This window comes from Leptonotus elevatus, chromosome 2, assembly GCF_054856555.1.
Source record: "Leptonotus elevatus isolate MCC_2025b chromosome 2, RoL_Lele_1.0, whole genome shotgun sequence".
Lineage (NCBI taxonomy): Eukaryota > Metazoa > Chordata > Actinopteri > Syngnathiformes > Syngnathidae > Leptonotus > Leptonotus elevatus.
In genome coordinates this window covers 39,798,912-39,811,444 of record NC_141240.1, presented here as the reverse complement: position 1 = coordinate 39,811,444, position 12,533 = coordinate 39,798,912, and the positions used below count along the sequence as shown (strand labels likewise).

At 38.7% G+C, this 12,533-nt stretch overlaps 1 protein-coding gene across 2 annotated transcripts in view; it reads left to right on the top strand.

Moving 5' to 3' along the window:
- The first annotated feature begins 718 nt into the window (after positions 1-718).
- LOC147179989 (rho GTPase-activating protein 4-like) overlaps positions 719-12,533 on the top strand; it is a 28,622-nt gene continuing 16,807 nt past the window's right edge. Inside the window, exons 1-15 of one of the 2 annotated variants that reach the window (XM_086067125.1) lie at positions 719-1,164; positions 3,032-3,121; positions 3,329-3,500; positions 5,114-5,276; positions 5,545-5,607; positions 5,687-5,812; positions 7,256-7,384; positions 8,032-8,253; positions 8,323-8,424; positions 9,717-9,884; positions 10,980-11,064; positions 11,142-11,169; positions 11,762-11,861; positions 12,292-12,352; positions 12,422-12,499. In XM_086067125.1, coding sequence (XP_085923251.1) covers positions 3,055-3,121; positions 3,329-3,500; positions 5,114-5,276; positions 5,545-5,607; positions 5,687-5,812; positions 7,256-7,384; positions 8,032-8,253; positions 8,323-8,424; positions 9,717-9,884; positions 10,980-11,064; positions 11,142-11,169; positions 11,762-11,861; positions 12,292-12,352; positions 12,422-12,499 — 1,564 coding nt within the window. In that variant the 5' untranslated portion in view covers positions 719-1,164; positions 3,032-3,054. The remainder of the gene's footprint in view (positions 1,165-3,031; positions 3,122-3,328; positions 3,501-5,113; positions 5,277-5,544; positions 5,608-5,686; positions 5,813-7,255; positions 7,385-8,031; positions 8,254-8,322; positions 8,425-9,716; positions 9,885-10,979; positions 11,065-11,141; positions 11,170-11,761; positions 11,862-12,291; positions 12,353-12,421; positions 12,500-12,533) is intronic. The other variant, XM_086067124.1, reaches the window with a different exon arrangement.

Sequence of the window (12,533 nt, the reverse complement as noted above, 5' to 3'; positions counted from 1 at the left end):
ATGTCAACAATTTTTGATCCTTGGGGCGTTTTGATGAAAACATGCGGATGAAGATATGTTATACATCTCCTTTAATACTCCAGTATTTGCTCGTTTTCACCAAATAAAGCCAAAGAATCATAGAAAAAGTATTTAAGAACTTTCTCCAAATCACATAATTTTTATTTTGTGTGGTTTTTTTTTCCGATTATGCAACGTAATCCAGTTTAGAGGAAGGAAGTGTGTGAGTGAGAAGTTCATGACAGAGAATGTTCACAAAGTTTGATTCGGGCCACCGGAAATGGAATCTAAAGCATTCTATCTTGCTCATGGAGCTTAAGAGCGGACAATTGAGTTAAAGTTGTGCATTGTGAGGTCAAGAAAGCAGCATTTCATGTATTATTATAAACCGCATTACGAGACACCCTGAGGGGATTGCAGCCATAATAAACATCAGTCGTCATCAAGTGTCATTATGACTTCACGCATTCGATTGCACTTCATTACCATTATTTTATGACAATCGCCTTCTAACGATAAGTGTGATATACTTTCATTTTAACTGCATGTGGAATCATTTAAAATCTGCCCTAATGAAAATATAAATATGTATTGGGTGCAAGCGTTTTACACATCTATCTTATTGTAAATATTTTATGAATGGATAGATATGTTACGTTCATGCCATGGCTCAAGACGCCATTAATATTTGTTGCATTCATTTAGAGCAGTCAGTCTCGTTGGCTCCCTCTGGTGGCATGTGAAAGGATTACTACCTAAGTATATTGGCCCCTACTTTAGCGTACCTGCTATCCAAAAACCTAGCAACTGCTTTCACCGATGACCATTAATCAAAGTATTTGTGAATCTATAAGTGTGTTTTTCAAGTTAACCTCAGGTAGGGGGGAAAAAATGACCCCCCCCCCCCAACGCTTTCCGCAGCATGGCACCCAAGACACTTACCATGTGCGCACGTGACATGATTATGACTAAAGAGAAAGCAGGGTGTGTTGTGTGTGTGTGTGTGAGAGAGAGAGAGAGAAAGAGAGAGAGAGAAATGAGTTCCACCCCACCCACATGTATCCGTGTCCAATGTGTGAGGGGGAGGTGAGAGTTAAGTGGCGTTGCTGCACTCGCAGTCTCACAACACAATACAAGAGACAAGTCAAACCTGCTCCTCATCAGGTAGGGCGCAGACACGCGCACACGCTTGAAAAAGTACGTGCCATAATTCCAGGTCTTTATCTCTGAGACTTTAGACAGTTGGGCTTGCTTATTTTGCCGTCTTCTGGTTTATCACCAGTCGCTGAGTCAGCCAGTGAATGTTTGGTTTTAGGCGTCACGTGGCTGCCAAAGGCTTCTTCAAGAGTGAAAGGCGACAAGTTAATACGGCTTAAAAGTCGCCCTTCTTGTGTTTTAAATGAAAGCATTCCTAAGTGTCTTATTCCAAATAAATAAACGCGAAAACGTTGCGCTAAACAAGGTCAGGCAACACGCGGTTGAAGACAGTTCATATCAATGACAATGAAACGATAACGTGTCCTTGATTCCCTCACCCGGGGCCCTTGTTGCAGGTTAGTAGGGGCCCGACAGACGACTGATATTGATCCATATCAACGACACAACTAGAAATTCTCCCGTGCAATGACGCGTCGACACTGGAGAAACTCCCTGGGAGCTTCCTACCAACTAGCTTGTTTAATCTAAGTAGACTTTGTTTATGCCAATTTATATTTATTTAATAAAATATAAATGTACTTATACAGTACATCATTTTCGTTTTTGTTTGGGGTGGAGTGGCAGCTTCTATGGTGACTCTTGTGTGTGTGTGGGGGGGGGGGGGGGGGGGTCCAGAAGGTCTAGAAACACCCCTTCCTTGAACTTGGTGCAAAAGAAACTGTACAAGAAAGTAGAGTTCGCATAAGATGCTAGGAGAAGTTGGTTGAGGTTGAAAAAAAAAAGGGACAAAAAGCAGGCTGCCTGGTTTCATATTGTTGTTGTGGTTTAGGTTTTGTGTGTAGCACTTATTTGTGGCAGGCTGCTCTGTGTGAATTGAAGTTTCCGATGGAAGAGCCATCGCGGCATTTCAGCAGAAGAGAATGTTGAAGAGTCATTTGTGACTTTTCAAAATGGGGAAGTGCCTTTGTGTGTGTTGGTCATGCAAGAAAACGACACTCTTCCCCATTTTAACACAATCACTTGAGTAAGAAAACCGCCCAACATATTCCTTCGTGTAACTGAGATGTCACTTTTGAACGTCCAGTGACAGTGAAGATGTTTTCAACATCCTGTCATGCTTTGAAAGACTTTCTTAATGTGGCAGTGACCTGCGGGCTGCTTCCAGCATGTTCCGTTCTTGACCAGCCTGGGCATTTTCATGATCAATGCTCCTGTTATCACTTTATACATTTGTTGCCTGAACTTAGCTTTTTTGTTCCTACAAATGCTCTACTGTTTCCCTCATGGGTCCTAATTAACCTGTGCTCAAGGTTAAAGCTGTAGAAATGTTTTCAAAATAAAAGAAGCTATGATGACCGGATTGCCGTTGATATTTTTCTTTCTTTTTAGAAGTAGAACAAGAAATATTAGTAGCAGTTTTGTTGTGTTGCAGCACGCCATGCAGGGGCACACGCGACCAGGGCCGAGAGATTAGTGACTTACATTATTTGGATTGGCCATCACAGAAGAACAGAAAATACATCATTATAGAGACAGAATCTGAAGTGGGAAAAACAAGAACATTTAAGAGCTTCAAGTGTCTTGTATAGTGTTTCCCCAAAAAATGAATATGCTGATGGATCTGGTCTAAATTTTCTCACAACCTGATTTACTCAATTTGCTACGCAAAAGTATTATTTCTGTTGTATGAATGATGATGATACAAATGTTAATTGGACCTTCTGCCATCTAGTGGAAGAGCTTTGTAATTGTTCTGCCTGTCACCATACGTCACTGACACATTTTGGGACCAATAAGAATTTTTGTTATTGGATTTAATTATTTCACATAAAAAAAAAAAATCAAAGTTTTGATTGCTCTCTCTGTTCCACAGAAATCCACCAGCTTGGGGCGACTATGGCTTCCCATGTGAAGCTCAGGAAGGACAAAGTTGGTGTGGTGGACTATGACACACAAATTAAGGGTAAAACAAATAGTTTTCTTTTTTTTTAGCTTGACATTGACAGTACAGTGAGTCAGTCTCGTATTACTAAATTGACAGCGAGAGAGTCGGAACAGGGATTCTTTTGTGTTTTAATATGTTTAAATGTGTATAATAAAGCCAAAGCGTGTGGAAAAGGTGAAAGCATTTATAATTTTTTTTTTTACATTTTTGATTAACTGTTGTTAGAGGTTCGCTGTCAGCTGGTGGACCAACTGAAAGTGATGGACGTGCAGCTGGAGCAGAAGAGCCAACATCTGCACGACTTTGCCGACTACCTGCGGCGACGAAGCGAGATCGAGAGCGAGTACTCGCGATCCCTCGACAAACTGGCCGAGAGGTTCAGCAACAGGACCAAGAGGTAAGCCCGTCTGCGCCTCTTTTGTCACTCAATATCAGGGCGCAGTCCCTCTCACATTCGCACCTACGGACTATTTAATATCTTAACTGCTTTTGGACTGTGAGAGGAAAAAGCCACTTGAGCACTGGCAGAGCAAGCAAACTGTACACAGGAAGGCCGGTGCCCATTTTCGAACCTTGAACCTCAGACCTGTGAGGTGCACGTGATAAAGGTAGGACCAAAACTGCCAAAATGAATAAATAAAGTGAAAATAAACTAGATATAAAAAATATAATTCAAAAAATAAGTAAAAAAAATACCTATAAAGAGAAATAAAAACAACAAACCATATAAATAAATAAATACATACAAAAATAAATAAACTGGATATAAAAAATATAATTCAAAAATTAAATACAAAAAATACCTTTTTAAAGAGAAATATAAACAAAATGAGCTTCAAAAAATAAAAATAAATTGAAAAAAGAAATGTGGAAATATCAAAATAATGAATATAATTAAATATCAATCAATGAATAACACTCTGCTCTCACATTTATTTATTTCATGCTTCAGCTTGAAATGTTATTCAAATGAGGGGGCGGTCCTAAGCGTGTCTTAGGTTGGACTCCGCCACGCCGTTGCAAACTCCCTTTCAATGGTCGAGCGAGCGGTTCGGCGAACAAGGAAGTCTCGCCGGCTTGCATGGAGAGCTCCAGCCATGGATGACTATCTTGTCCACTGTCACCAAAACTTGAGTAATTGTGGTGACAGTGGACCATTGTTGGAGCTCTCCATGCATGCCGGCATGCATGGAGAGCCCAAGACACACTTGGGACCACCCCCTCATTTGAATAACATTTTGCGCTGACAGAGCGTCTGCAGCATGAAATAAATAAATGTCAGAGCAGAGCGTTTTTATGAATTTTTTGATATGTAATTCTATTTATATATTTATTTTTGTATTTATTTCTACATTTATTTTTATTTTTTTAATTCTCAATTTTCATTTATTTTTACTACTATATGGATATAGATAGATATAGATATATATAGATATAGATATAGATATATATAGATATAGATATAGATATCTATCTATATAGATATAGATATCTATCTATATAGATATAGATATCTATCTATATAGATATAGATATCTATCTATATAGATATAGATATCTATCTATATAGATATCGATATCTATCTATATAGATATAGATATCTATCTATCTATATAGATATAGATATCTATCTATCTATATAGATATAGATATCTATCTATCTATATAGATATAGATATCTATCGATATAGATATAGATATCTATCGATATAGATATAGATATCTATCGATATAGATATAGATATCTATCGATATAGATATCGATATCGATATCGATAGATATATCTATCTATATATATTGTTTTATGTTTTTGCCATTTATATTTACTTTTGAATTATAGTTTTATATACGCTTTTATTTTCGCTTTTATTCATTTATTTATTTATTTTTAATTTTGGCATTTTTGGTCCTACATATCCAGGAACCGATTGTTAATTTAAAATGAAAGAAAAAAAAGTAGTAAGTAGTAGTAATGTTTTTCATGGTTTATCCGTGTTTTCGGTAACAGGAAAGAAGCGAGCAGCCATTCTGTGGCCCAGATGTGGTTGGCCTTGCTGTCACACACGCGTCAGGAGAGTAAAGACCACACCCAGTTGAGCGACAACTGCTCCACTTTCCTCATCCCGCCTCTCTACCATTGCTTGGAGTACACACAGAGGCTGGCTAAGAAGGTACTCAAGTGTGCACGTTGTTGTTTTTTGTTTTTTTGTTGTTGTTTTTTTAATGTCCATGTCAGCAGCATCACAGATTTTAGTAAGGGAATTACTTGGTGTAGTAGACTTGATTCATTATGTAGCACTACTAGTTGAAACAACATTACTAGTAGTTACTGTCATTCCACGAGGATGAGTGTACTAGTGCGGGGCCCATTCAGCGTGCGATTAGGATATGAGTAAATGCTCCAACCCGTTCCCGTACGTGTCTGTGCTTGGTTTCCAGAGTAAAGACATCTGCACTCAGCTTCAGGACGGCCTGCTCAAGGTGACCACTGAGCTTCAGACTGTACGTAAGAACCTCAAGGGCCTAAAGTACGTTTGTGTGTTTATCGGGGAGCAAAATGACACGAGCGTCTCTGGTGCAGACGTGGCGGACGTACTCCCACTACCACGCCGACTACCTATGCGCAGACGGGAAGTTAAAGGAGGCCGAGAAACAGGAGGAAAAGCAGAAACAGAGTGCAAAGAAACTGGAGAGGCTCATTGAGAAGGTAAATTGCCACCAAAGTACGGTCAAACCTTACGTACCATATTGTGGTTCGTCATTCTCACTTTTTCAAGCAATCTTTTTTTTTTTTTTATTGTATTTTATACTACAGTAAACAGGCAAGCAGAGATGGGCGACTCATCATATGAATTGGAATCAAGTCGGCTCAAGTTGCTGATTTTAACTTGCAACTTCAATCCATCAAACAAACTTAACTTATTCACTGCCATTAACGGCTATAGACGTCAAATTTATTTGATGTATTTATATTTAACATTTTTTCTTCACTTTTGTTAACAAGAGTATGAAAACCTAGATTTTTTTTATTGTACATTTAGAACAGACATAAAATTTGTGATTGATCGTGAGTTAACTAGTGAAGTCATGTGATTAATTACGATTAAAACATGATGCCCTAATTTTTAATAATCTTTTCTAAAAAAAATAATAATAATAATAATCGCATCAAGCGATTACATTTTTAAATTGTAATTAATTGCATGACTTCAATAGTTAACTCACGATTAATCCAAGTCCAAAAAAAAATAAATTCTGCTTTTTTCATATTCTTGTTAACAAAAGTGGAAAAAAAAAGTTAAACTAATAGAAATAGTTCAAATTAATTTTTGACATCTATAGCCATCAATGGCAGTGAATTAGTTAATTATATAGCACTTTCCTTAAAAAAAAAAAACATGGGATGGCCACAGAGGAACCATGTGTACGGAAAGGCATCCAGGAAACACCGGAACTAAAAGACAGAAATAAATAACTAAAAACAGAATAAAAGGCTAATTATAAAAGGAACTGGGAAGAAAGAAATTACTAAGACAAGACAGAAAAAAAAAACTTCTGAAAGACAACTTTGCATTCATGAGACTCAACTTTCACATGAAAAAATAAATAAATCATATTTTCGGTACATTATTCCCCATCATTTTCTAAAAGGTCATGAAGGAAACCTTCATGAGAAAATTGCTACAATATCTTGCTACAAGTTTGAGTTGTAGCTGTCTTTGTATGGCTAACTGTTGCTATGACAACGTAGCCACTAATGTCATTTGCACAAACGGAAGCACTTGAACATTTATGTGTAGCATTTATCAGGATGACTTTGATCGAAAGTAGATTTCTATGAATATTTTCAATTGAGTCTATTCGTTGTCAACAATCTGAAAAACAGAATACAACCAGTTCCAGTTAAAATCATCCACAATCACCGTTCTTAAAATCTTAAGGTCCTGTACCAAAACTTCAAATTGCTTACAGACTGTCTTGTAAAGTAGCACATTGACAAGAAATGTAGTTTTTACAAAGATAGAAATGCCCCCCCCCCCCCCCCCACACACACACAAGCAAAAAAATAAAAAAGTACTGCAAGGAACAATGGCAGAAAACATGATTTTGTGAAAGTGATTTTATCTTCTTTTTTCTCTTGTGCTCGTAGAGGCAAGGAAAAGTCCAAGATATTTACTTGAAGTGCAGCAAGGCACGAAATGATTACCTGCTCAACTTGGCTGCAGCCAACGCGTCCATGAACAAATACTACCTCCAGGACATCTCCACTCTCATTGATGTGAGTCTTTGCTTTTCCTTCAACTATCAACATCTTTGGAAAAAAATGCGCTGGTGGTTTTTTTAATTTTAATTTTAATTTTTTTAGGGGATCTCAACCTTAAACATTTCGTGACAATAATACGTTATATGTGACCTGACATTCTGATTAATATTGCACTTGTGGAATATGAGTTATGAAGCAAAATCCGGCCGTTTTTAATCCATCTCGGGGCGGCCATTTGGCCACTTGTCGACTGAAGATGACATCACAGTTGCTCAGGTAACGACCAATCACAGCTCACTTGTTCTCTGAAGCTGCGCTGTGATTGGTTGAGCAACTGATGTCATAGTCAGTCGACAGCAAGTGGCAAAATGGCCGCCCTCCTGAGATGGATTTTGCTGCTTAACTCATATTCCACTAATATAATATTAACCAGAATATTGTATTTAGACTAGTGAGGTTGCATAGAACATTGTTAAAAAAATGTGGGGTTGACTGCCATTGACGGCTATTGACGTCAAAAATCCATTTTAACTGAGCTGGCAGTTCAATGAGTTCAATGAGTTCAATGCAGCCACCTCCAAAGCAAAGATGAGGTTTTTCGTTATTGCCAATGATGGCATGATTGATAGAAGCATGTGACCCAAGCCCCTCCCCTTCCCCAGTGCGCCGATGCGGGCTACCACTTGTCCCTGGGCCGAGTGATGCAAGCCTTTTTGTCCAGTCGACGCCATGCCCATGAGAACTTGAACTCGGGCCTGCAGCACCTCCAGGGCGCCGTGTCGGGGCTAGACCAGTCCCAGGACCGAGACGCCCTCCTGCAGTATCACCACGTCACCTTCTGTTTGCCCCTTCGCTTCCCTTACCAGCCCCACGATGGAGACCAGGTGGGTGTCCCGCGCTTTGCTTTCCTTTTTCTCAGGATCGCTCCTGATTTCCTCCTCCTTTCCTCGCAGCTTTCTGAGATCAGCGCAGAGAGCGAGATGAGGTTTGAGCTGGAGACCAGATTCAAACAGATTCAGACCAGACTGCGAGCGGTCACAGAGGAAACGCAGGAGGTAAAGCGCCGCCGTCCGACCACTCCAAGCTGAACCCGACTGAGGGATGTCGTCGTCTTTCTTCTGCATCTTCTGCTCTTGGTTCACTTTTTCCTCACGACATTCAGAAATGTCCTCTTTGGCATCCTTCTACCAATATATATATCTGCGGTTCCCTCTAGGTCAGTGGATATCCAAACTATGGCCCGGGGGCCATTTGCTGCCCACCATACATTTTTTGGTGGCCCACAGCATATGGTTAAAATAATTTTTGACACGGCCACAATGCTATTTTGTAACTTTTTTTGTGTTTATTTTTTTATTTTTATTTTTTTATTTTTTATTTTTTTAAAGAGGGTGGATTCAACTTTTCAAGCTATGCAAAGACACACATAAATTCAAAAACAGCTATAATAGTAACTGAATTTCTGTTTGTAACACTACGGTGATCATGATAATCCAGTTTCAGAAAGAAAAATGGTTTCATCCACTTGCTGCTTAGTGTCAACGTCTGATTTGTGAAAACATCACATTAACTCATTCACTGCCATTGACGGTTATAGACGTCAAACATTCATTTGAACTCTTTCTATTAGTTTCACATGTTTTCCACTTTTGTTAACAAGAGTATGAAAACCTAGAAACAATTTTTACTGTACATTTAGAACAGATACAAAATTGTGACGTGATTAAAAATTAGGGACGTCAGGCAATTAAAAAATTTTAATCGCATGACTTCACTAGTCGATTAATCACAAATTTTATATTTGTTCTAAATGTCCAATATTTTTTTCTTCTAGGTTTTCGTGCTCTTGTCAACCAAAGTGGAAAAAATGTTAAACTAATAGAAATAGTTCAAATGAATTTATGTCAGTGAATGAGTTAATGGTTCTTAAGTGTGGCCAGTTTACTACACATTGTTTTTCTTCGGATTCAGCTGCTGCTCAGTGTAGAGGTGCATCCACAGGTGGCACACAAAAAAAAACATCCTGAACTATTTGCCTGTTTACCTTTAGTAGTAAAAATAACTACAATAAGGCCATGTGATAAGTGTGTAATATGAACAATTGCTTCATTGATTTTACCATGTTTAATGAATAAGTAGTAAGTTAAAAAAAACGAGTGGCCCTTTTCTATATGTGGCCATTGGAAGAAAAAGTTTGGACACCGCTGCTTTGTCATCTCGATCTGCCCTCTCGAAACATGTCCATATTAGTCCGCACTTTCACTTTAAGGCAAGGCTTCTCTCAATTGAATTGAAATGAAATCCAATGTGTCCAAAATGGGGCTTTTTTCCCCCCCGTCTGCTGCAGGCAAACAAGAGCATGTCAGCGGCCCAGTCGTCGTTGTTGGAAACTGTGGCTGACTTGGACTTGGAGCTTAACAGCAACCAGGAGGAGAGCACAGAGAGCTCGTTGGCCCGGCCCAGTGTTGCCCGCCGCAGAGCCAACCAGCAAGAAATAGAGAACCTCTACCTCACTGTGAGTTTTTGATTTTTTTAAGTGATAGATCACAATGACATCCTGTGTGCCGTGAAATTGGTAAAAAATGAAAAGTAGAACTTTAATGATCCATGATTTTTCTGTAAAGTCCTCCCCAAAAATAAAAAATAAAAATTGAAGGGGGGGCTATTATAAGAAATGAAAAATGTCCACATTGTTTAGCTGTTCACCACTACCTCGGTGTTGTGTTAAAAAAATAAAATAAAAACTTAAATAGCGCATTTCATACACTGCGTAACTCCCTATGATTCGCATACTGCAATTAAAGGGTACGACAAGATTGTATGATTTTAAAAATACTTTGAAAGACCTTAATCACAGGTATAAATAAGAAAACAGCATCATTTTAAACCTTTTATTTTTTTAAAGCATTTAAACTTTATTGATTCATTCATATTATTCTTTCTGATAAATAATACCAGCAAATTTGGGGGACTATATTGTAAACAAGTACAGACAAAAAAAAAGGGAAGCAATTTTTTTAGGGTGGTTTTTGGGAGGATGGGTGCATGTTATTCACAAGATTTTATGGTAGTCATGGAAATTGGGGAAGGTGAAAAATATTGTTTAAATGAGCTAATGTTGAAATTGGTTTTGAATTGGTCAGGAAATATGGAAAGTGCAGATGAAGATGTAAAATAAGTCTTCATTTGAGATTTTTGTCATGAAAATATAGGATTTTGGGGAATGCGATCAATACCACAATGTCCTGAATGAGCTGAACGATTTGAAGTTGGAAATGTGAGTTGTAAAATGTCTCCATGAATTTGGGGATTTTGTCCTAGAAAATGTGGAATACTGAAAATGTGGGTGTTTCGGGAATGTGAAAAATAGTCGAGTTTTCCTGAATGAGCTCAACTATTTGAATTTGGAATTGTTTGAATACATGTAGAGTAAATAAAATGTCTGTATTAATTTTAAATAGATATTTTTTTTTTTTACGTGTGGAAATGATGGGCAACTCTGAAACTCCTGAATGCTCTTCAGGATTGACAATGAGCTGCCTTTTTGTAAAAATCCATACCGTATTTGTGTCTGCGTCGTGAATGACAAAAGCAGCTTTGTCTCTTCCAGAGAGTCAAAGAGTTCCTAATCGGCACTTCGTTGGAGTGCAAGCTGCAAGCCAGACACGACCTGCTTAAAGTGGCTGTGGAAAAAGGTAGCAAGGTAGCAAATGCATCATCAAGCGATGACCTGTGCTGGTACTTCATTGCTTTTTGTTCCACCGTATCTTAGGGCAAACATCAAACAGACATCTGCCAAGGTAAGTACTGTACCAGTTAACCCTCGTTTATGGCGGGGGATCCGTTTCACACACATCCGCAAAAAATGCACGATTAACCGGCCATTAAAAAAAAAAAAGTTTCACACTACTAAACACATTTAAACTCATTCAAACAGTCTTCAACATATGAAGAAATGTAATATAATTTACGATATCATGTAACGCAAAAATGTCCCGCCTAACTATGGCATTTCGTCTTTTGAAAGTCGGCAAGCTTAATGCTACCCTCCAATGTGAAATGTCAGAGATGGGCTGAGTGTATGCACACACCGGACACATCATTAGGTACACCTCCCATGTGTATCTCCTTGCTGCAAATGACACGGTGGCAAATGATGATTTATTTATTTATTTATTTATTTTTCAAGGATGTGCATAGAGAGAAGTGGTGCGTTAAATCTACTGGGATGTTGACAGTAGTAAAGACAAATGTGTATTATGTAAATAAAAACAAGAACGATACCAGAAAAGATCCAAATTTGGAGTATGATGAATGTTTGTTATATAAAGTACATACTTGTGATAATGGGATGAGGCAAGCATTTTTTTTTTTTTTTGTCTCTCTCTACAGACACAACGGGAAGTCTGCACGTGTTCGAAAAAATCCTTCCGGCAGCACTTTGTTGCACAACCACAACCTTTTCAATGGTGACATGCTATCCTTCATGCAGGTAATGCAATTTAGCATTTCTATAAATGCAATTAGACTTTGCTACATTAACAGTGTACAACTTGTTTAACTGGAAATTTGCTTTCCCCTCAAAATAACTCAACACAGCGTTAGCCATCCATGTCTAAACTGCTAGCAACAAAAGTGAGTGAAAATAAGCCAAAAAGTGCCCATTTTTCCCTCCCCGGTGTTATGTGGCTAATTAGCATTAGCAAGGATGCAGGCGCGTTCTCGCTCTCTCTTCTCGGTCTGTAGTGGCGGAAGCTCCCTCAAACAAACAAAAACCTTCTGCTTTCCGTTTGGTTGAGTACACAACCACTTCTTTATTTTCTGGGGGGGGGGGGTCATAAATACCGTATTTGAATGAATGAATGCCAAACTGAGAATAGACTACTTGTGCATGATTTTGTATTCCTTCATATGTCGTGCAGGCGTCCGGTCAACAGATTCCACTTGTGGTGGAAAGTTGCATCCGCTTCATCAATCTTAACGGTGAGCCCGTCGACTGACTTTTGGCAGAGTCCGAGGTGCGCCTCCTTTATTTGTGGCTCCTTTCCGCAGGCCTCCACCACGAAGGCATTTTTCGGGTGTCGGGCTCGCAGGTGGAAGTCAACAATTTGAGGGGCGCGTTTGAGCAAGGTAGGGTTTTCCGCTGTGTTGTGTTCATCGGGGC